Source organism: Ictalurus punctatus, chromosome 4, assembly GCF_001660625.3.
Source record: "Ictalurus punctatus breed USDA103 chromosome 4, Coco_2.0, whole genome shotgun sequence".
Lineage (NCBI taxonomy): Eukaryota > Metazoa > Chordata > Actinopteri > Siluriformes > Ictaluridae > Ictalurus > Ictalurus punctatus.
The window spans coordinates 29,529,327-29,554,021 of NC_071284.1; the positions used below are offsets into that span (position 1 = coordinate 29,529,327).

Genomic DNA, 24,695 nt, shown 5'->3' on the forward strand with positions numbered 1-24,695 from the left:
GCAGACCACCCAATTTTTAGGTATGCAAAAGTATAGTGACAGATTATACATCCATCCTTCCATTTTCTGAATCGCTTATTCTACAGGGTCGCAAGGAACCTGGAGTCTGTCCCAGGGGGTATGGGGCACAAGGTGGGGTATACCTGGACGGTGTGACAATCCATCACAGGGCACAATCATGTACCCGTTCACACACTACGGACACTTTGGACAGCCTACAATGCATGTCTTTGTACTGGGGGTGGAAACTGGATTGCCTGGAGTAAACCCCCAAAGCACTCGGAGGACATGCAACCTCCGCACACACAGGGTAGCGGCGGGAATTGAATCCTAAACCCTGGAGGTGTTAGATGAACATGCTAACCACTAAGCCACCATGCCCCCAGGACAGATAATCTTAAAGTAAATTAAAGTATTGTTAAAAAGTATAATAACCCTTAATATTTCGTTGTATATCCCTTGCTTGCATTAACATTCTTCATTCATTTTTTGTGATGCTTTTCCAGGCTTCGTTCAGTAATTGTTTGTTCTGGGGGGTTTCTGCCTTCAGTCTCCTCTTCAGGAGATGCTCAGTTTGGTTAAGGTCTGGTGATTGAATTGGCCAGTCTGAAACCTTCCTCTTTTTCCCCCAATGAAGTCCTTGGTAGTGTGTTTTGGGTCATTGTCTTCCTGCATGACAAAGTTCATCTCAATTAGATGCACTTCTCTGTAAATTGGCAGAATGTTTCTGCAGACTGAATTTATTCTGCTTCTACCATCATGAGTTTCATCACCAGTAAAGATTAGTGAGCCTGTTCCAGAAGCAGCCATACAAGACCAAGCTCATAATCTCCTTGAGACCACTGAAAGATGCACACATCTATTGTTATGTGAATATCATATAAGCTTGTATGCAATGCACATTTAAAAAAATAAATAAATAAATAAATAATGTACAATCTCCCAAAACCACGTGGAATAATGTGTTATGGGCTGGGATAATGTGGAATAATGTGTTATGGTCTGAAGAGACCAAAGTTTTTGGTCATAATACCAAAAGATATGTTTGGCACAAAAACACAGCACATCACCAAATGAACACCATCTTCATGGGGAAGCATGGTGGTGGCAGCATCATACTTTGGGGCTGTTTTTCTTCAGCTGGAACTGGGGCTTTAATCAGGGTGGAGAGAATAATGAATAGCTCCAAAGACCAGTCAATCTTGGTGCAAAACCTTAATGCTTCTGCTAAAACACTTAAGATGAATAGGTATTTCACTTTTCAGCATGACAATGACCCAAAGCAAACCTCCAGATCAACAAAGGAATGGCTTCACCAAAGCAAGATCAAGGTCTTGGAATGCCGGAGCCAGAGTCCAGACCTAAATCCAATCAAAGATCTGTGGGGTGACCTGAAGATTTGACAAAGTTAGAATGCTTTTTCAAGGCAGAGTGTCAAAATTTTGCTAAGTCATGATGTGTTAAACTGATTGACTCTTACCTAAAAACATTGAATGCTGTAATAAAATCTAAAAGTGCTCCAACTAATTATTAGTTCAGGAGTGTGCACACTTATGCAACCAGGTTATTGTACACTTAGTATTTTTCACTTTTTTCCACTAAAATGATTCTTATTCTTTTTCACTTTAATTAATTGGTTAAATTTTCACAATAAAGGTATAAAAGGTTCTGACATGATTTATCTTGGTTTCATTTTTTTTAACAGGGGTGTGTTGACATTCTATATCCACTGTATATTGGATTTCCATCCATCCATGCATCCATTTTCTATAGCGCTTATCCTACAGGGTCATGGGGAGCCTGGAGCCTATCCCAGGGTGCATGGGGCACAAGGTGGGGGTACACCCTGGACAGGGTGCCAATCCAGGGCACAATCACATACACACTCACACCTCACATTCATACACTACTACATGCCAATCAGCCTACCATGCATGTCTTTGGACTGGGGGGGGGGGCCCGGAGGAAACCCCCGCAGCACGGGTAGAACATGCAAACTCCACACATCGAACCCCCGACCCTGTAGGTGTGAGGCGAACGTGCTTACCACTAAGCCACCGTGCAGCCATATTTGATTTCATATAGGAACATTATCCTGACACCTATCCTTCATAACGTCATCAAATTACTAAGAATTGTGGTGATACTTTTCAAGCGAAATGGCTTTTGCGAATTCTTAGAAAATTTCAGTGGGACTGTGTTGTATAAACAAGGCAGGGTACAACAAATCAACATAAGATTTCAAAGTTTAAACCCATGAAACCGTATCACAACAGTGAGACATCCTACAGCCCCTCTCCAAGAAGGCAAGTGACTTTTGTATACAGGTAAACATTACATGTGAAAGTCAGACTTACTAGTCAAATAGTGTCATCCAATATATTTTAAGAAGAGAGTGAGCAGGGGACAAGAGACAGAGACATGGATTAAGGTGAGGTAAGTGCATCTATACTTTATCTGTACCTGAGAGTAAAATAAGAACCAGATCTTAAAGTGGGGTATGTGAAGCATAGGCAGAGGGTCTGCAATTTAAAAAAAGAAAATAGCTACAGTGATGGAAATCACAACCTGCCATTATCAAATTTATTATATTTATTATTTAGTTCCTACAGTTATTTGCCTATTTGACTGGTCACTTTAATTGAAAGTGTTTGGTCCAAGCCTCATTTAACTCAAAAACAAGTGGCCCTATTAATAATGTCAGTTTGAATGAATTTCTTTGTTCTGTTGAGAGATGGTTCAGGAAGAAGAATAAAAAAGAAAAAGCTCTTTTAGTTCCCAAACAAAGTACTAATATCTAAATAATTAGACTGTGTTCATTAAGTAAAGCTGTCTGCAAAATGCATTTTTTAGATAAAAATGTCCAGGGCTTCAAAAGTTGCAGAAGAAAACCCCTTGCTAAGTGGACAGTTTCAAATTGTTTTTATGTTCTGTCTCCAGGTTTATCTCAAGGTACACTGAAAATGGCATGCCCCTTTCCACAGTTGCTCAGAGAATACCTGGCTTATCGCCGGATACAGAGAAATCGTGTGGTGACCAAGGATGGCCACTGCAACATTGCATATGGTAGTGTGAGACACAGCCAGTTTTTCATCTACTTTCTAGACCTATGGACCACCTTAATGGACATGCGCTGGCGTTATGTTATCTTCCTCTTTGGAGCCTCCTTTGTGTTTGGCTGGTTCTTCTTTGGACTATTCTGGTATTGGGCTGCTTTTGCTAATGGTGACCTATACTGGCAAAACCCATCTGATGACCATCAGCCTTGTGTAGAGAATGTTTTTGATATGACTGGTGCCTTCCTCCAGTCTATAGAGACTCAGATGTCCATCGGTTATGGTTATCGACAAATCACTCCATTTTGTCCTAGTGTCCTCACCATTTTCACAATTGAGGCTGTATTTGGGACGGTGATAATCTGCTTTTGGTGTGGGGTGATTATGACTAAAGTTGCCCGAGGGAAAAAAAGAGCCAAAACCATCAGTTTTAGCCAGATGGCTGTTATCTCCTCCAAAAAGGACAATCTCTGTTTGCAGATCCGAGTGGCCAACATGCGCAAATCTTTGATGATTGGGAGTCAGATCTATGGCAAGCTTCTTAAAACAACTGTCACCCCTGAAGGTGAGACCATTATAATGGACCAGATCAGGATAGACTTCACTGTAGATGCTGGAAAAGACAACCTTTTCTTTGTCTGCCCATTGACCCTGTACCACATCATTGACCAATCCAGCCCGTTTTTTCAAATGACAGTAGACACCCTTCACCAGCAGGAGTTTGAGCTTGTGGTGTTTCTCGATGGCACTGCAGAGTCCACCAGCTTCTCCTGCCAGGTCCGAACTTCCTACCTTCCTAAGGAGATCATGTGGGGCTATCAGTTCCTCCCTATCATCTCACGCAGCAAAGAGGGAAAGTATCATGTAGATTTCTCCAACTTTGCCAAAGTGGCTCCTGTAGATACAGCACCTTGTGCCAGTCATTATGCTAAATCCCCTGACAGCTTCAGTCCTTACAATACTCCCACTGACAGTGACAGGCTTCAGGAGATGGAAGTTAAAGACCAGTCCAGTGCTACCAATATGTAATTCATATAAGTGTTTTTAAGGGTGTAAATATTGCACTCATAAGATATAGCCAATTTAGCTATCTTTATGAAGGGTAATAATTTTTTTTACATCATAGATCCAGGGTCCCAGGGTGGTAGGTGGAGTGAATGCTTGAAATTGCTATGACATCTGAATGAATGTGTAAATGTGTGTGTGCATGGTGTTGGTGTTCCATCCAAGGTGTATTCCCACTTCACATCCTGTGTTCCCAGGATTGGCTCTAGATCCACTGTAACTCTGACCAGGACTGAATTAATGAATGAATTTTCTTTGATATCATCACCTTATGGTGTCTGGTAAATTATTGGCTACTAGATGATATTGTGTTAGTGAGAATTAATAATAAGGATAATGCATCATACTTCCCATGAATGTACACTATGTGGCCAAAGTTTTGTGGACACCTCACCATCACACCCATATGTGGGCCTTCACTATACTTTTTCCACAGTGTTGTAAATGCACAATTGGGGTGACGGACAGACAGACAGTCGGATGGGGAATGGGGTGTTCAGCAAACACATATGGCTGTGATGGTCAGGTGTCCACATTTAGTGTACTTTTGTCTGTGTGACACAGATACTCACCTTCCTGTCCCTTGGAAAATGGAGAATTTGTGACAAATAAAAATTGAAGTACAATAGTTAAAATAATTCAATAGCATTTTTTCCCTCTAAATACTCACATTCTGCAATATTATTCAATCTTATAAAACCACAGTGTAAAGCTTAAAGCTCGAGCACTGACTAGAAATTATATAAACTATGAAAAAATTTTCTTTAGCAGATGTAGTAAGACTTGGCTGCACTTATGAAACTTTTGTTTGTATAATGTTTTATATTAACATGTGTTAAAGAAGAGCTAATAAAATAATTAACTAGAAGAATATCTGTGACTGCATGCATTCTATAAAGTATTTTAAATTTTTTTAAAAAAATAGAGTAGATACATACTTAAGGCTTTTTTTGTATTAAATATATGTGAAAATCTCATAATTTAAATGAATTCTGTTTTGAGAGCTGTAATAAATTATGTATGACTTTGGTATGCTAGTTTTTGCACACTGTCTGTAGTTTGTGTGCAATCCTGCTTGAATACTGGATACCTTGTCTATATACTAGATATTAGGGTTATTTTTATTTTCTGCTCAGCCAGAAGAGGGCAGAAAAAGTAAAGCAATGGAAGTCTTGGAGAAATTGTGAGCCATTTCATCCTTACACATTGCGCAAAATAAAACCTGAGTTTAATGACTAAATGCACAACCTGTTCACGTAAAATAAAATTAAAAAATATATATATATATATAATAAAATAAACAATGGTGATCATTTTACTAGTAGCACATTAGAACTCATTCAATGTTTTAAATTCAATATATGTATATATGTGTAACGTGATATACAAGTGTAATATATGATATTATTTAATCACCATAGATAAAGATCATGGCTGCAAAATAAAGTGGAAAATTCTGCAGAGAGATGAATGTCTGTAAGGTGTCTATGAGGGGAGGAAGCTGGCTGTGCGTAAGAGAGGGTGGAGCACCATGGAATGCTTTTGTTTAAAAGTGATGCTCTCTGACTCACAACATGACACACAGAGGGACGCTAAGGCTTTCCAGTAAACTGGTCAATGTGTTCATGGTGGTCACGCATATAAACACACACACACACACACACATGCACACATACACACAAACAGACATACAGATACACATGTACACGTGTACACACACAGCTCGCCTACAAGCAAAGGAGTGTTATCTTCTGATAACTTACAAACAGGAGATAATACTTTATACTTAATATTAAATTAATTTAATCTTCATAATATTCCTAGTATTTTATATGTATATATTTTAAAAAAAAATAATGTGTATCATTTTCATGAAGATTTGTAAAGACAATGGAGCACACATTCTCGAGCCAAATCCACTACAAACACTCACTAGTAATATGTGCAGAGCAAAAAGACAACCAAAAATATTTAGACACATTTCAGTAGTTTAAAATGTAAAAACATTTATTTTTCATCACATTTATCTACATAGCCCTTTTATAAAAGGTAATAATACATTGCAGGAACAACAAAAGTAAAAAAAAAAAAAGAAGAAAAAGAAAAGAAAAAGAAAAAAGAATAATTGCAAATTATATATATATATATATTTTATATAAATTCATATATTTAATATTCAAAATACATTGCATATATGAAATAGCACAATTCCTTCATTAGATAGTGATATTTTGAAAAGAGAATTGGTTGGGTATTTCTTTTTTTTTTCTTTTTCATTTATTTAAACTGTGTATTGCTCTACTTCTACATATAAGAAAATTCAAGCTTGGGAATATCAAACCTGTCTAATTTAAGACCCTGCAATCATTTGTGAGGCACGTTTGAATGTTGACTTTGGGATCTGAAGCTTTAGCAACAAAATATTTTTATTTTGGCACTTACAGTATTACAGTTCTGGTCTATAAAGCAAAATGATTTTCTACAAGGCATTTGTGGTATCATTAAAAAAGAAGAAAAACAAACAAAATCAAATACTTTCACCTCATTACGACAAGGCACAGAGCACATTATAAAACAAAACAAAAAAACATTCATAAATTTATTGCCCAAATGTACAGATACAAAACACTAGTGCTGTACATACTACCTTCAACACCGGCTTAAAAAAGTTTGCATTTGACCGAGGTCAACTCGTATTCATTCTCTTGATCTTTTAATACTGTCACATATGAAAATAACTCTGCATAATTTATACAGTAAGATGCTTTTAATGCCTAGTTGATTGACCGTTGATTAAAAAATAATAGCAAATAGGTCTGACAAACGCACAGCGTTCGCGAATCTGAGGATCACACTGGTTTCAACCTTTTGTGTTGTTTTAAATGTTAACTTGTTTAATTCATTTATTTATTTATTTTTTTAAAGAGGTACTTTGCATAATGTCCACATTCAACTGTTCAGTGATTTAAGTAGCTTCAGGTAATGACTTAATAAAACAAAGTTACTGTGTTCAGGAACATCACTTAACAATAATGTAATGATGACTAAGTAACATTTGTGAGATGAGCTATAGTTGATTGAATTTTTACTGGCAAATAGGATACAAATACAAATCTATCTTTATAAACAGAGTGAGGTACAGCGGTGAAAGTAAAACCACTTTGGGCTGCTTTCGAAATTAACACTAAGTGGATTCAAATATATCGTCTGCTTCAAGGGCAGTTTTCACATCAGCACTGACTCTGTGGTTTTGGCTTTGAATACTGCATGTTAGTCTTTTACAATGTTTGATTGGTTTTCACAAGACCAACCACGAGTCTTTGGCTGGTGCTCATCTTTTGCCCGTGGAGTGCTACATACATTACACTGAAATTCATAGGAATCAATGTCAGCCTTTTATTGACTTTCTTACTTTATAGGAATGTTACGTTTGAGATTGTAGTGATTGACACCTTGGCTAGCCAATAGAATATTCCTGGCATTAGATACCTGCTGAGAATGTTTCGTTTACGATTGTGGTGACTGACATGGACAAAACTCTGTGCAAACCTACATTTGTTTTTCTCAGCTATGGCCAATGTGTCAGAATTCCAGTTAGGAGGAAAAGAGAGAGAAAGGGCTGAACCTGAACATTCCAGTTGCCATATTTGTAATTTTTTTTGCTGCAAGATATCCCTCCTGTGATGTTATTTTAGATGGGTTTCTAGAGGAGTCCATGAAAAAAATAGATGACCAGACCCCATTTTGCTGAAAGCATTGGAATGTTAATATTATCTGTATTAGCAGAGAGAATGTTGGCACAGTGTCACAGTTATTCTTGATTTGTCATTTCATTTTGATTTTTTTTGTGTGCTATAATGCTTGTCTAAACTCTAGCATGGCATTGGATATGCCCCAGTAGTGGGACTGGAGACATTTCACATTTGAACACCAAGACCATTGTGGAATTTGTGAGAGTTTGAATCCATATTGGGTAGATGCGTGTGTGTCGAGGGAATGCTTTGGCCCATAATGTTTACAGGGATACAAAGATGCAAAAACATGTGGAAACAAAAATACACTCTAGACAAACAGACAAAAAAACAAACAGTTACTTGTCCTGTGAATAAGTAGTACTCCATTTCGAAGTGGATCAATGCAACATCCAGTTTTTGCTTCATTCTTTCCCCTTTCTTTTTTTCCTTCTTCATCTAGTTCCTTGCTTTAGTGAATTTTGCCCTGATTCTCCTTCATTTTACAAATTTCGTCACGCTTTCTCCTTTTTCATTCTCTTCTTTTTCAATTTGCTTTCCTTCTGAGTGCAGCTTGGGGTTGGCATGTGGCTTCTAGAGCAAACTCATAGGATTTAGTAGTAACTGCCCAGGTGGGAGGGCATGTGAGAGTTGGGATGTCTTGGCACACTGGCACTGGGGTAGATGCCTGCTGTAGGGGAGCTCCAGTAAGGGTTAGAAGGGCCGAAAAAATTGGATGAAGTGACAGGCATGGAAGGTGGATGCGGTGAGACGAAATTGACCTTCTGTTGGTGAGCGTGGTAAGGAGGCACGTAGGCCAAGTCAGACGGGTACTTGTACATGGAAGGCTCCGTGGGGTGAGGCTGCAGGGCCTGGGCGATGCCGTGGAAGTCGAACTTGTAGGCGTATCGCTTGCCGTGCACCTTGGTCATGATGTTTTTGTCGTAGTAGTAGCGCAGCGCACGGCTCAGCTTGTCATAGTTCATGTTGGGCTTGCTTTTGCGCTCACCCCAGCGCCGTGCAACCTCGTCCGGGTCGGTCATCTTGAACTCGCCGTTGGTCCCTTCCCACGTGATACAGCCAGCGTTGGCGCTGTCGGATAGTAGCTCCAAGAGGAACTGCCACAGCTGGATCTGGCCTGAGCCTGGACATGTATACACAGATATAGGCACCGCGTTAAAAAGAAGGTAATGTGCAATAGAGTGTAGAACAATAGTGACTATGTTTGCTTTCCATTATCCGAGTTTCCAATGTTATGTTCTAGCTATAGGAACCAACATCATCCATTTTTTTACCTGGGTTGGCAAGTCGACTGCTTGTCGGTCCTAAGATCTGATATGGATCTGAGAAACAAAACAAGGAGTAAGTATTGGAGGACACATTTCAAAATTAAGAAGCTTCTCTATTAGTGTTGCTTGATTGTGAATTGAACACTGTATGTGGATGCAGTTTCTGATACCTGGCTGAGGCCGAGTTTGTTCAGTGCTCTTAGATACATTCTGTGAGACCACAGTAGGGGAGCCTGGGAGAGAAGAAGAAAACGTGAATACACACATTGAGTTAATGTCTCCTTACATATCAGTTTTTGTCCAAAGAACTAGCACAGAACTAGCAACTGGACGCATCACTAAGTGCTTAGTACAGCATTAAATCTAGATTAAATTAATCTATCTTTAAATGTCCTAATTAAAAGTCCTAATTCTAGGACATTTAATTAAATGTCCTAGAATTGAATACCTAATCCCTCCTCGTCCATTCCAAAGATCAATTCATACAACAAATGTTTCTAAAAGCCAAAACCTTATCCCATATATACAGAATCCCAAAAGGTTGCACAACAATTCTGTAGACTCTTAAGGGATCTAAGCTTTCTCGATAAGAACTTACTCTGAAAGGAAAACCTGTGTTGTAGGATTCTACAGGTTTAATATTAGCCGTATAGGGGCTGAAAAACCATTTAAGGTGCTAGATCAAACTCTAGATTAGTTTGATTCTTGAGTGAGCAATTCTTATTCAAGATTCAAGAAATACCATTGTTTTTCATACCCACCTTTACCACTGTGCATGTTGTTTGACCAGCCTGTCCTCCGTACAGCATCATATGAGGCGTCTGAAGAGAAGAGATAGACAATTAAGTTAACTTTTTATGGTTGAACTATTTAAGGTTATTACAAATATTGTTCCTTCCCAAATATTAGATGTATGAAAATGTGTTTTTTTATGGTTAATATAGTGTATTAATTAAACAAAACCTTCAAATCCCTACTGACAAAATAGGTAGTTTGTACTTTCTTATGTAAATGAGAGAAAGTAGGAGAGAGATCTTTGAGAAGATATATAGCTTTGGTTAAATTTGTGTGGTTTTATCGGGCTTTCAGCTAGGCCAAAAAGGCTACCATAAATTATACTTAAGCAGATTTCATACGACTGGCCAGATTTTTAAAAACGCACAGAGACTCAGACAGAAAACTCACAATGAAACATTTCCATTTAGGTTTAAGTGTTTTTCAGAACTAAAAAAAAATCCATTATCAACATTTGCATAAAAGGAGTTATTCTAGCTCTAAGCTTTAAATGGTTTCTGTTTTACTTTAAGGCACAACCTTGACACAGACAATCTCAAAAGGGAAAAGGAGTGAAGAGGGAAAAAAAAATCATCAGACAGCAGGAAATCAAGGAGACGCTTGGATATTTCCCATGGATGTTCTGGACAGACATAGCATTCTCATATGTAGATCTAAAATAGTCTCATTGTGCCTTGAAGCATGATGCGGTTCCTTCTGTCCCACACGGAAATTAGCTGGCTATCACTGCTAATTATTATCCTCATTCTTCAGATGGTCCGGCTGCCCTTCTGGCCTTAATGATGAAGCTACTGATTGCTTTCGGCATCGAGTTGCACAAATTTTGACCAAGACAAGTAGTGAGACCACAAAAACGTACAAAGACTAATAGCCCCCATGCAAAACCCAGGACACGGTGCTGTTTATTTTTCTTCAAGGTTAGAAAATGTGTATTCCTACAGTGATTTGTCCCACAGTAGAAATGTAATAAAATAAAAAACAACTTTTAGGTAAATATCATTCTTCAAATCAATCTGAATATATAAATAAAATAAATCAAAGTAATGACTATGTATTTCTTGATATGTAAAAATTCCTACAGTCTAAGCAATAGCGTAGTTACTCCTGATGGAACTTTATTATCTGTTACTCTCTGTACTAATGGAAATCACACTCAGAAATGATTGTTACTCCACTAGGATTCGGAAAAGGAAAGCACCTCATAGAATGTATTTATTTATTTTGAACCCTGACTAAGCATCTCATGGCGGCCCTGCTGGTTAGAATAATCCAGCACTGCCATCTTCTGGCGAGTATCCTTAAAACCCTGTTCTGGGTGGGTCTAAAATACATTAACTACTGAAAACAAAGTAAACGTTTGGCTTGGAATGAGTTAACAAAACTAAACAGTCCACTTCTTTCAAAATCACAACACATCTACAGCCAACATTCCTCAGTGAAAACAAAACTGAGGGATAACGACCCTGCTTCAGAGGGCTTTCTGAATCTCACAGACAAGCAGAACGAGCATGAAACGAGTTATAAATGCTGATCTTTCGCCCAAAATTCTATGCATCAGAGCAGAAATCAGGAAAAGATAATTACCCCATTGTGATGCAAGTCAGTCATTTTGTTTTATTGTACTGATATTGTATATACTGACTTGCCGTTACGGCTAATATTGAAATTGACCCAAGGAAAAAGTTCTACTGCTGTTCCACAGTAGTTGTTTTTCATCACTCTTTCTAGTCTTTCTCATTACAGTTTTTTTTTTTCCTATCAACATCTCAATATCCTCATGTTTATCTTTGTCTCTAGAGTAATCTAGTACAAGACCTGGTCCAACAGGGGAAAGAAGGATAGAGAGGAGGGAGCGAGTCCTGAGAGAGTTACGTTTCCTGCTTGCAGAGCCTGCACACACAACCTCTCTTTGTTTTCCTGGCCCCTTTTTTCCCTCGCTTTTTTCACCCTCCCAACTGTGAAAAAACACACACCAGTCTACCTCCTTCCAGGAGAAGGCCCACAATCCAGTAGGGAATGAGCAAGAGAGAGAGAGAGAGAGAGAGAGAGAGAAGAAAAGACAAGAGAGCGAGCAGACGAAATACACCGTCGGAATTTGAAAGGAAAACAGTGGCGGTGGACGTTACTACTGTCTGATAGGCCCAAATGAGTTGGAGGTAGACTGACTTAAAATATAACCAAGGAAAGACCAGCAACAGTTCCTCACTAAGCTGCCAATGCTCGAAGACTGGAAAACTGAGAGGCTCCTGCAGCTAAAAAGTTTGATTCAGAGAAGCGTACTTGACATTTTGTTTAACAGCATTGTTAAAGATAATGAAACAGTCAGAACCTGAGCTCAGAATTTCTCACTGTGCTTTCCCACTGTGCTCACTTTGTTCATCTCAGCTAGGCTGCTCTGGGTGTGGTGGTTCCTCAGAGACCAGACTGCTGTGCGTCGAAAACTTAGTCATTACACAACTAGCCAGCCATCTAGACTACCACAGCTTCACTCAGCGTTGTGTAGTTACCAAAAATGTCCCATACATATATATATATATATATATATATATATATATATATATATATATATATATATATATATAATGTATATTGCTCCTGTCTTGTCCTGTATGTTGTATCATAGTCCTGAAGACATGACGTTTCATCTCACAATTTACGAAATGTACACCACTCCTGGTCAAGTATGAAAACTGCATTCAAATGACTAACACATTGAGCAGAATCAGTGGCGGCTGGATGTGAAATTAGAAACGAGGGCCAAAGTCTAATTTCTGAAAAGAGAAATATATTCTATCATGAGGCATAGGAATAACAAGAATGATGTTGGTCGAACAGATTCCCAACCCCCCCCCCCCCCCCCCCCCAACCCCCCCAAAAAAAACCCCAACACACACTCTTAAGGGCAGATAACCAGAGATATATGTGTTTTATAATTTTAGTAATATTATTAAAGTGTGTGTAATGTCCTATTGTGCTGTGATTTCTCCAAATACCAAACATGTTAAACAGATATATCATGAATGTAACCAATTAATTCAAACCAAAAACACTTAACTTATGGTCGTCTGTCCTTTTGTATAATTTTTACAATACCTTACATTGTACAATCTGTCTCGTTGTAATTGTACAATGTGTGCTTAAGTGAATCTACTTTTAGTTTCTCCTCCTGGGTAAAAAAATAAAAAAAGGATGATGGAGTAAATGATAATAAATAATTACATCTTACTTTAACACTTAGAAAGAAAAAAAAAAGCTATTCATTAGGGTTTAAATGGTTAATGTTAATGTCCAGAACGATGTCACTGTCCTGTTCCTCATGATAAAAACAAAACAAAGAACTGAATAATAATAGTAATAATAATAATAATAATAATAATAATAATAATAATAATAATACAGATAGACAGGTACGATACAAGAACGCATGCTACCATATTGCTATGGGTCAAAGGTCATATGGTTTCTTTGTTACTATCTAATCACCAGTGATGTTTGTACTAATAGCTGTAATGAGGGGTTTAGAGAGTCCTCAGCATGGTTCAGATAGGCTGCTTTTCCTCAGGCACTTATCAAGACAGACACTTACTGGACTTCACAAGATAACACTGATGTCAGGACTTACATGCTATCAGTATTATTACAGGCCTGACAGACAGTATCATAGCCCTAGCACAAGCACTTTATTGCTAGATTCATTTCGCAGGCATATCTACTGTCTTTTGTTATCGTGCCTTGTGTGCCTATGAACTAAGGCACTCAAACTATTCACAAGAGATTATACAATAATGCCTTTTATTCATTCATTCATTCATTCATTTGTCCACCTTCATTTAGTCATTTCCTGGTCAGGGTCATAGTGGATCCAAAGCCAATCACAGATAATGCCTTTATATTTATATGAATCAGATTTTACTGACCATTTTGACTACTTACAGTATGTATAATATATAAACCAGCCTATACATAAGTAGATAAGTGGACAGTAAAATCTCTTGAATTCTCAATACTGATTTATTTTCTTTAACACCATTGCTTTAACAGACATATCACAGGTTTACATAAATGTTCTGATTCTAATGGTTTCTATAGAAGCAACTAACACAGATACTTCACATTCACATTCACTTGACATATTATATAAATGTGTAAATTTGGTGAACAACTGTTAATGGCCATAACGTAACTAATAACAGGAACTACCGGACATTCCACGACATTAAATGTATGATGTATGTAATTAGATGTTTTTTTCTTTAATAAATTAAAATTGTTTGCATTGGCAAATTGCTGTGGAAAACAAAGAGAAATAAAACACCACTGGAGTTGCTGTTGCAGGAAAATAATCAATCTTGGGGTGGTAATAATAACTCGACTTAGTTGGGCCTCATCACACCACCCTATAATTGATTATTTTCCTATAACAACACATCTCCAATTGTTTTAGTCTCCAATCATAAAAGAAAATTCTGTGCCAATATTAGCATAAAATCAAATATCAAAGTAGAACTTGATCTGCTTTGGATATTTCATATCATTTGCTGGAATTGAGACATTTTTTTGTATTTAATATCAAGCTTTAAGAACATTTTAAGCCTGCCCCTCACCCTAACCTTAACTCTTTGTAACCTCTCGTACATTTTGTGCAAATGAACCATTTTGCAAATGTGATCCCATGCTGGAATGAATAACATGAGAGAATAACACAGCATCACAAAACATTTCCACTAAGGGAACAAAGTACCATGGGATACTTTTATACTGAATAACACAATTCAGTTCACCACATTCTGAACAAAAATGTTAAATGTAGAACCATTAAAGATTTGTCTGTTTGTCCTATGTAGAACAATATCTATATCAGGAAGGGTTCCAAGTAGAACCCTTTGCCTCAGTGAAGAACCCTTAACTCTTCATAAGAAACCTTGAGAGTTAGGTCAGCATACACAATAAATTGATTAATAGTACAATAAATTACTACTGTCATTACTAATTAATTTATAATTACATTTGCTGCAATGGGAATGGCCTCAATAGTGTTCTAGGACAACAGGTAAAGCCACAGATCTTGATTATAATTTCTTAAACAGCAATAATAATAATAATAATAATAATAATAAAAAAATGTAATAAGTGCAAGCAAACTCCCACAGCCACCTTGAAGACATAAAAAAACCCACAATACATACAGACTAAACCAAACCATTCCTTTTCACCAATCTGTCACAATCTAAAACTAATATTGTCTAATACAGACACTTGAGAGAAAACAACAGCCCATTTAACTAAGTGGTTCTGTGCTGTTATTGCAGCATGGACTTTCATTCAAAACCACACAAATACAAACCATTCACTCAAATAATATTCTATCCCCTTTTATTTGAGCCTATGACACCTGTCTCTCAACTCCATATCTGTTCCTCTCTGTCAGTCTCTCTCGAGACTCTGTTCCTCCCTCTCCCTCACTGTTGGCTTTGGGAACCAAGGCACGTGCCTTTTGTCTTGCTAATTCTCTGCTCTCTGAAAGGTCCTCGGCCTCCACTTCACATTCAGGTGGAGGCTGAATGGCTGACTTGACAGCCACGCTGTCTTTATTTACACAGAACAAAAACAGCACCTGCTGAGCGCCCAGGCCTTGGCCATTGTACACACACTCAGTCAGAAAGAGAGATGGAGAGCAAAAGCTCACTGATCAGCTATATCACCCTCTACTCCTTTAACATCTGCAGGTATTGGTAAGGAAATGAATGTCTTTGTGTTTAAAGCTGATGGATTACATTCACCTGTAACTGTTGCTGAGAGAAATGATTCAGTCATTTGGCCCTCATGTATTAAATTCAATAGAAATATATTAATAAATCATTAACAAGAGCATTTATACAGGAAATGTGATATTCATGTGATATTCATGAGTATCCAGTTAGTGTGGAAAAACATTCATATTCCATAAACTCTCCTGAGATTGTGTTAGTTTATCTATAACTTTGACTGATCATCTTCAAAAACTGCAAGAGTTACTGCAATTTTTAATTAGAGATTATGCTGCCAATTTAAAATTGTTATTTATTTAAATTACGCCCATGAATTTATTGAAAATTTGGGGAAATTTTGTAAAACATTTCAAATTACTGACTTGGAAACACCCCCCCCCAAAAAAAAAATAAAAAAAAATAAAATAAAAATAAAATAAATAAATAAATAAAAATCCGATGCAACAACAACAAACCTCCCAACGTGCACACACAAATACCAAAACCCCACCCTCTACCACTAATTGCCATTTAGTCATCATTTCAACTATGTCAGCTTTGACTTTAATGGAGTTTTATGGGTGTCACTACATGTAAATGACCTTTGGTACAACCTACAATAATTACAAGTACAACTGTAAGCTGCAGGGATAAGGAGCAAACCAATAAAGCTTGTCAGTGAATCCTACCTTCTTTGGCAGCCAGACGAGGAGACTGGTCAGTGTGAGATGGTGTATTATATGATAGTGATGAGCTACCTGCAAGATATAAGAGAGTAGCCTTTTTAAAAACATGTACCAAATGCATTTCTGTACCAGTTCTAGTAACATGTTTATTAATGTGTAATAACAGGGTAATTACTGTGTAAGTACTGCTCAGTGGGTGTTACTTATGCTTTTATCCCCCACAATAAAACAAAGTGATTTATCTCATTTCCAAATGAGCCTATGACTCACATACAAGATCACAACCCAAATTCAGGTATATTATAAAAAATATCAAATGTGCCATTATTGATGGTCTCTACTACTACATCAATACTACTATTGATGTTGTATTTGAGGGCAGAGATGATATTGGTGATATTTTGTTAAAGCCGATGAAGGATGTGTGAACGTGTGTGTCTTTTGGGGGAAGTCTAGGGGACTTTGCACACATATTTTAACCTCCAGGCCCCTCACCCCCAGCACTGTGGTGTTGAGACCCCAGAACAGGGCAGCCATTGTGTAGGGTGTGATCCCCATGCAGCAATCAAACACTGCTGCCCCAAAAGAAAAATAAACCCCCACATGGCCGTGGGCAAGAGAGAGAGAGAGAGAGAGAGAGAGAGAGAGAGAGAGAGAGAGAGAGAGAGAAGAACAGAGGAAGGATAAGACAAACAGACATAGAGAGAAAAATAGATCAAGTATAACACAGACTGTTGTAAGATCTAAAGGCTATTTCCCACTGAAAACATTTCTGATTTTCGCCTTCTGTCTTTACACACTTCCATTTACAATCCACGGCAGCCCTGACAAAATACATTACTCAATTCTGTCAAAATGCAACCTAGTCTCGTTTTTCTGTGATTCATTCAAATGACACACTCTAATTTTGCATCAGTTCAGAATTATATTTAAAACGATAATCTACAATGTTATCTCTGATGGCATCTCACACAGGGTTTATTCCCACTTTACGCCCAGTCTTCCCAGGATAGGCTCAGTGTCCACTATTACCCTGACCAGGATAAAGCAGTTGCTCAAGTTGAATGAATAAATAATCTACAGAATTAAGATTGCATGGACTGTAACTGCAGAGCAAAGTTTTTGTACTGTAACTTACTACACCAACAAGGAGAACCACAATAAACAGAAATAATCCAGTGGTGTTTGCTCAGCATGACACTGTACTATGTCACATTTTTAAGTGAAGGGTTCTGCAAAATGACCAATTTCCCAACATTTACACATGGAACGCCTGTATAAGAACATTTACACTATGTACACTTGTTGAATCCAGGGTCAATTCTACTTCAGGACTGAGAAATACACTATATAGAATATAGCATATCTATATATCTATATATAGACAGTAACCCAAGCTTAGGATCAGACCAGGAACCGTGGAGCTGTGAGTTGGCAACACTACCTGTGTGGACAAAGGCTTTTGTAAAGCAAATATTCTTTCTATTATCAAAGCAGTTACTATATTGACCTGTAAACAGTAAAACAGCCAAAACAATAATTTATCTTTGGGATTAAATCTGCTTATATATACACACTATCATACAGATTTCTAAGGATATTGTCTAGTAGGTTGTTCCTGGCTTCTTTGAGAACGTTCTACAGTTCTTCTGTCTTTGCAGGTCAAATCCCAGACATCTTGGATGACGTTTTATCAGAAACATTGTCTCTTACTAAATACGTATGTTCCATTACATAGCAAAATACAAAAGCTCATATGCAGCATTGTTTTTTTAAATTTTATTTCTACTGATACACTAATTGCAGTGACCATACTATATGGATATCAGACAAAATGTTTCTATAGAATATTGGCTGTCTAAGACTTGTACAGTACTAGTGTATGTAGAATTGCTATATAGTTACCTAAATGTATTTTACTCCATCAGAATTGTTTGCTGTGTTTCTGTCTGCTGTGAGTCTGTGTGTATATAGAAGAAGGCCAAAACACATCTGCTGAGGATCTGGACAACTGCATTACTCATCATGAATCCTCATAATACCGAATTTTGTCTTCTCTCTCTTCTTTCTTATCATTGCTGGGAATCAGTCCTCTTTTGGCATGATGGATGGATTTAGATAGATTTAGATATCTGCTTTCTGCTTGGTTCTGAGACATATAATACTCTATATACACACTCACAGTCACAGCGTTCTGTTGGTTTTGTTTTGCACTCACACATAGATAGAAGGACCAGAGAGAATTTTCAAGAGAATGGTGCGAATTTTGACATTTTAGTAACAGCTGGTTAATGTAAGTAGGTAGATCAATAAAACTCACCAAGAGCAAGAAATAATAAAAAAAAAATAGACAGAAAAACAGAGTGAGTAGAGACTGTAAAGCTGCACACATGTTTATGGCTTGTGTAAACTATCAAGACCTTAGAATGCTGGACACTGGGTTTGTCTCAGCAGTGTATCCTTCCTGTTACTACCTTCACAGAGGGTGTAATATATGTAATCACACACTCTCCCTCTCTCTCTCTCTCTCTCTCTCCCTCTCTCTCTCTCTAACATACTTTATTCTGTCTGCCGATTGTTCCGAGGAAGCTGGGACAATGCTAGCGGTTCACCTCCGCTCCACTCTTGGCTGTAATTTAAACAAATTCTCAAATTGCGGCCAAATTGAAAGCACATTGGTGAGTGGGCGGCAATCGCATACAAAAATCTGGATAAGTGACCGACGGCGAAACCAAAATAATGCAGCAGCAGGTCACACTACTTTACTCCAATATGCCCTAGCAGCCTCCAGCATCGGCGCATGTGGCAAGAGATTCAATCTGCTTTCCATGAGATCCAGATTTGAGTCGAGGCCTGGTGATGGAGCCCATGTTTAGATTTCCTGTCTGCATCTGACTGCATCTACGTTTCTGTTTATATGCATGCATGTATGCATGTACACTCTCTCGTGTGTCAATATTTGAATTCATGTGCGTGTCTGCTCAGTATAAAGATGTTTGTGTATGTGCCTGTGTGTATGACTCAGCAGCTGTTCTAAAAAGCAAAAGCTGTTCTAGCAGTGTGGCCTGAGGCTGGAGAGCCTACTCTACTCTGTTGTATATAAGCCTGATGGCATGTTGGAATGTTAATTGGAGTCTTGATAAATAGAACCGAACACATATACATAAGTGTAAAGAATAATTATAGAGTGTGGTGTCGGCTCCAGAAGACACCTTACAGACTGTAGTTGCTTAAGCACTTAATGGTGTATGTGCATGTATGAGGGAAGCCAGAATGTTCTGGACAGATTTCTTATTTTTCTGTGATTGTGTTTGTTTGTGTTTCGAGCGGAAAAAAAAGATTAGCTTATGTTCCATATCTCAGGGGTCTGAGAGTCAGCCACACCCTGGCAAATACACACACACACACACACACACACACACACACACACACACACACACACACACACACACACACACACACACACAATCATCTCTACACTATCAGTAGTGATCATGGATCCCACTAGAGCACACTTAGAAGCAACACAATGCAAAAACGCCGCTATACCTTCAGGAAGTAAATAAAGCTAAAAGAGAGCTTTGGCACAGGTCATCTTTCTTATTCATATTCGTTTTTTTTTTTTTTTTTGCTTAGGACTGCAGCCAAGGCAATTCAAATTGCCGAGTGGAGGATTCTGAATCATTTCTTCACCTTCCAAAGTACACACAGGCAAAATCAAAAGCAGTTTCAGGCAGATCCACAATGGCCCACGCTTAAGCTGAGGCTCAGTCCTGCAGCAACCGTCCATAATGAAAACTCCAAACGGCAGGCTCTCCTGAGAAAGGAAAAAAAGCATCCTGAGAATGCTCTGCCCTGCAGCTCACAATGCCTCCGTTATGCTCTCGATCCATACGCAGGCCCTCGGCTCGGTTAGCTGCACAAAACTGTTGACACCCACGGAATTAAATTCCCATTACCTCACACTGCTGAGTCTATTGGCCTGTTTTATTTTTCCTTTTTTTTTTTTTTTTTTTTTTTTTTTTTTAGAACGGCTGCTTTTAAGCACCAGGACTCCACCCGCCTTGGAGCTGAGCTGCTGTCATAATGTTGGGATGGGCCAGCTGTTTCTCTCATCCCGTTTTGGGCCAACACCACTGGGTCTTGACCTTTCTGAAGGATGCTTTAGCTAACCCTCAGGATGCGTCGCTTTTTTTTCTCTTTTTCTTTTAACCAATCTGTGCCCTGTGCTTTCATCTGAACTCAAGACCCCGAGCAATCAGATTGAACGTCTGGACTGTAACCTCAAGCAAGTTCCTCAACATGGTCCAGATGACAACCCACGCACAGATGCACCACCTCTGCAACGTGCTGCTTATAGATTACACTGACCAATCGGGGTTGGGGGTAAAAGCCGCCAGAGGAGCTCTGCCAAAACATGAAGCGCTATAATGTAAGAAAGCCCCTGGAAGAGGAATGAGGCAGACTGCCTCCATTGTAAATTAGGGATAAACTTTCCCGTGCAGTGCGGAGGCAGGGGCCTTGCCTAGCAGGCTCCTGAGGCCATGCACCTGGGTCTCGTCTAGGCCTGCCCATGGTTGAGGGCACACAGAAGGGGAGTAAATTTGGTTGGGATAGTTATCAAAATTCTTCATGGTCGCGGCAGCTCTGCCAAGCAAAACGAGGCTGTCCTGAGGAGTTATGGGGATGAGAACAGCCAGGAATGGTCACTCTCTGAGCTGAAACCTATTAAATGGAAGAACGGAGCTTACTGCATGGTTTAATGTGCAAGGTCAATCTATTATGTATAATTCCAATACACAACAGCTTAAAGAATCAGAGAAAATGTCTGTATAGCTCATATTAAGTTGCCTTGTTGTGGCAAAAAACATTGGGTCCAAATTCAAAGTGCTATACTTCACCATGTAGACATGACATTCATTAACCCTTAAGAAGAGACACAACTACAAACTTCACCTCTAGTCCTTTGATAGCAAATTCTTTTGAGATTACAACTGAGAAACCATGTTGAATAACGCCATTATTCTGGCCAAATTTTTTGTACTGCTATTCCTTCATCCAACAACTCAAACCACTGCCAGACTTTGTACAATTATGACTCTATTACGTTTGTAGCTCGGTTTCTCAACACCCCATTAATTCTTACTCGCTGTGCCTTAAATGTGTCCTGGGACTATTTTCAATATTTGACTATGGGAAAACGATTTAGCAGGTGACAGTATTGTAAATTGACATCAGTGTCTATTCCCTGGCCACAACCCGAATAAATATTTAGCCTCCATTCTGCCAGAAGTATGAGCTCCATTGAATCGGAACATTTGATATCGGCATTAGATTTTTCTTTTCTTTTCTATCAGCGCTGTTTTGTGTTAGACATCTCCAGTAATGTGCTCCCGAGTTCAAAGCAGTGTTTTTAATGTTCAGGCCTCTATTGTATTTCAAGTGGTTAACGATTTCAGATGGCAGGCATTATATCTGACCACAAGCCCTGTCACACTCACTCAGAGATGACAACATATCAGCTAATGCCCAATATGTTGAACTGGATAACCTAAACTGTATTACTTGGCATTTCACTGTGTTTAATTTTCAAACAAGTTTCCTAAAAGTGCTCACCGTAAATATTAACATACAATAATAAGAATAATAAATTTCACATACTTCTGTGGATTTCAACCTACAAACTGCAATAATAATAAACACTGTCCTGTGCTCATCCAGGGGCTCAAAATCAGCTCATATTTAACATCCTGAACATCCTTTCAACACATTTAGGTAGTACGGTTTGACTTTACTCTTCTACACCTGTATATTATAATGATTTATGAGTTCCCTTTTGAGTCGTAAGGTTTCTTCTACATGTTATCTCAAGGAGATTGTCCTTTACACTGTCACCTCTGGTTTGCTCATTAAATCTACATGCAGATTTCTCTAAAGATAAAAGTGCTTTATAAATAAAACTGAATTTAATAATAATAATAATAATAATAATAATAATAATAATAATAATAATAATAAAAAATAGTGAGAACACACTGGGAGTCACATGTCTCTACAAGTAGACACTATTTATCACAAAGTAGGAGAAGTGCACTTACTTTCCCTGAGGTAATTAAGATGTGAGAGCAGGACTTCAGCATTATAGACAGTGGTCAGTCTCAGGAAATCCTCTTTGCTCATCTTACACAGTTCCTTGCCATCTGTGTTTTGGAACATGGCTGTGTCGATTTCTAGGAGGCCATACTCTTTTACAGCCCAGTCTAACCACTGCCGTACATGATCCGGGGACCACAGAGAAGGATCTGGAAAAGAGTGCAGGTTGAAAATCAGTGATAAGGCGATGTATAATGTGTAAATGTTGTTTTTACACTATTCTCTCCAAAATTCCCACTCATGAGCTACAGCTACCAACCATGAAGGGTGCACATGCTTTCTCCAAAAAAAACCCCCAAAAAACAGCCATTGAACCTTTTCGAACTGTTGCTCATGCTAGGTCACATGTATCTGAACACTTGGAGGACAGCACTAACTGACTGCCCTCTTACATGCATACATGAGCTCACAGATGCCCATTATTAATGTCACTTTGATTGACAGGAGAGAGTGTAAGTCCATCCCTCCCACTCAGAGAGCAGTGACAAATGTCCTTGCTTGGACCCCTGTCCATGGACGGCTGTGGCATCATTGGGATTCATTCTTGTGATCTCCTGATGGTAGGGTTCTCTTGCACCACTTCAAAGGCCATTAAGTGTTATTGTTTTTTTAGGTGACTTGCACACAAAGTAGTCTAAGATGTTTAGGGAAGAATTTGTGTGTTATTGTTCTTACAAAGAAAGTAAAAACACAAAACCCTTCCATAACCTATACAGCTACATACTTGACTGGAACTATCAACCTGATCTGTCTTGTTTGCATAATTGTAGCTTTGATCATTGCATTTCTTAACGGAAATCTGGATTTAAAAAAATTATTTAATAAAGCAGTTACTGAAGATGGACGAATGAATATTATTGCCAGAGTCATGCTTTCAAGTCTGCCAGACCTGTGGTTGTGCATTTCAGCCATGGCCATATGCTAGCATGCACGTACTCAAGGGTTTATCACATAGCACCATGAAGTGCTGATTCATGCTCTAACCTCAGAATCAGATCATCATCCACAGAACAACATGTGGCCAATAACAACCCTACACTTTACATGCAGCCTTATAAAAAAAAAAAAGAAAGCACTGAAATCTAGGCATGATTTCTATTACACTGACGTACCTGCTGGAACAATGACTCTCCTCTCGTTGGTGGTCATGTTCGGGGGCGGGGCACTCTTCTCATCCATGTAGCCTCCATAACCCATCTGCGATGTGTCTGAGCTGCTCACCAGCTTATTGCATTTCCCCACGCTGCAGTCCACCGGGGATTCTCTGGAATAAGAGAGTGACATGCTCAGAGAAGAATACTTCACAAAGTGACGTTCGTAGGATACTCAAGTGCTCACTGGATGTGTCCTTTAAATCACGACCACAGGGCAATCAATACTTATTGCATTTTTTTTCCCATTTGGACAGTAATTCTGTTTGTTTATAAACCTTTTTATTAATCATTTACATGCTTAAACTTAGACTGCTCTTTTGACATGTAAGGAATCATGTATTAATCAACGGTGCCATTAAATCTCCACTAGTTGGACTAGTGATCATACGGTTGTGAGTTTGAGTCCCAGTACCAATAAGTTATCACTCTTAACCCTCATCTGCCCAGTTTAATTGGGAATTGCTTTTAAAAATGTAATATAAAAGTCAATTTTGAGACAGGAATTTACACGTGTCTGACTTTGTAATGAACGTAGGAAATGGTCTGGACTAAAAACTGCATTGTATGAAGGACTGCGAGTGTCCTGTTGGCTCTGATTAAAATCTGTATCCTCTACCTGGTTCCGTTGAGATGGTCGTATTCGCGTTTTACGTTAATGCGGCCGGGCTGATTGATCCACTCCTGCTGAGGCGGGATGGGATTGATCTTGTGTTGCTGTCCGTAATCCTGTGTGCTGGATGCTGTCATGTCGGTTTTGGGTAGCGGGGCAGCAGCAGCGTAGGGAGGCTCGAACAGAGACTGGTCTTCGCTCACCACTGAAAGCGCCTCCTGTAGGAAGCAACATGTCACAGCGTTACATCATGCATTGTATTCAATGGCTTCATGAAAACGAGTATCCTCAAACACAGTTTGAAACCTTGCCTCTTGTTTCTGCAGGATTTAGAAGACTAATTTCAATATGTACTGCATCAATCATCACAAAGCCAACATATTCCTAAAACAACTATTTATAAGTAAGC

The 24,695-nt window shown here is 38.6% G+C and overlaps 2 protein-coding genes across 5 annotated transcripts in view; one reads left to right on the forward strand and one right to left on the reverse strand.

Annotated features, from left to right (window-relative positions):
* Positions 1 to 2,300: 2,300 nt before the first annotated feature.
* LOC124628095 (ATP-sensitive inward rectifier potassium channel 1) lies at positions 2,301 to 7,049 on the forward strand. Of its 2 annotated transcripts, none has more exons than XM_047155213.2 (2): positions 2,301 to 2,436; positions 2,941 to 7,049. In XM_047155213.2, the coding sequence occupies exon 2, from the start codon at positions 2,964 to 2,966 to the stop codon at positions 4,083 to 4,085; it is 1,122 nt and encodes a 373-aa protein (XP_047011169.1). In that variant the 5' UTR covers positions 2,301 to 2,436; positions 2,941 to 2,963; the 3' UTR covers positions 4,086 to 7,049. The 2 variants fall into 2 exon arrangements, with proteins under 2 accessions (XP_047011169.1, XP_047011170.1); XM_047155214.2 differs by having other exon boundaries at positions 2,301 to 2,431.
* A 530-nt stretch (positions 7,050 to 7,579) lies between these two features.
* fli1 (Fli-1 proto-oncogene, ETS transcription factor) overlaps positions 7,580 to 24,695 on the reverse strand; it is a 28,734-nt gene continuing 11,618 nt past the window's right edge. For all 3 annotated transcript variants that reach the window (XM_017465995.3, XM_017465997.3, XM_017465996.3), the window contains 8 exons: positions 24,293 to 24,504; positions 23,635 to 23,786; positions 22,468 to 22,671; positions 16,373 to 16,441; positions 9,903 to 9,962; positions 9,312 to 9,374; positions 9,148 to 9,195; positions 7,580 to 8,996 (listed from right to left, as the gene is read on the reverse strand). In XM_017465995.3, the coding sequence (XP_017321484.1) occupies positions 8,467 to 8,996; positions 9,148 to 9,195; positions 9,312 to 9,374; positions 9,903 to 9,962; positions 16,373 to 16,441; positions 22,468 to 22,671; positions 23,635 to 23,786; positions 24,293 to 24,504 (1,338 nt within the window). In that variant the 3' untranslated portion in view covers positions 7,580 to 8,466. The remainder of the gene's footprint in view (positions 8,997 to 9,147; positions 9,196 to 9,311; positions 9,375 to 9,902; positions 9,963 to 16,372; positions 16,442 to 22,467; positions 22,672 to 23,634; positions 23,787 to 24,292; positions 24,505 to 24,695) is intronic.

Coding starts and splice junctions, on each gene's coding strand:
- LOC124628095 (XM_047155213.2), top strand. CDS start 2,964: ATGGCATGCCCCTTTCCACAGTTGCTCAGAGAATACCTGGCTTATCGC.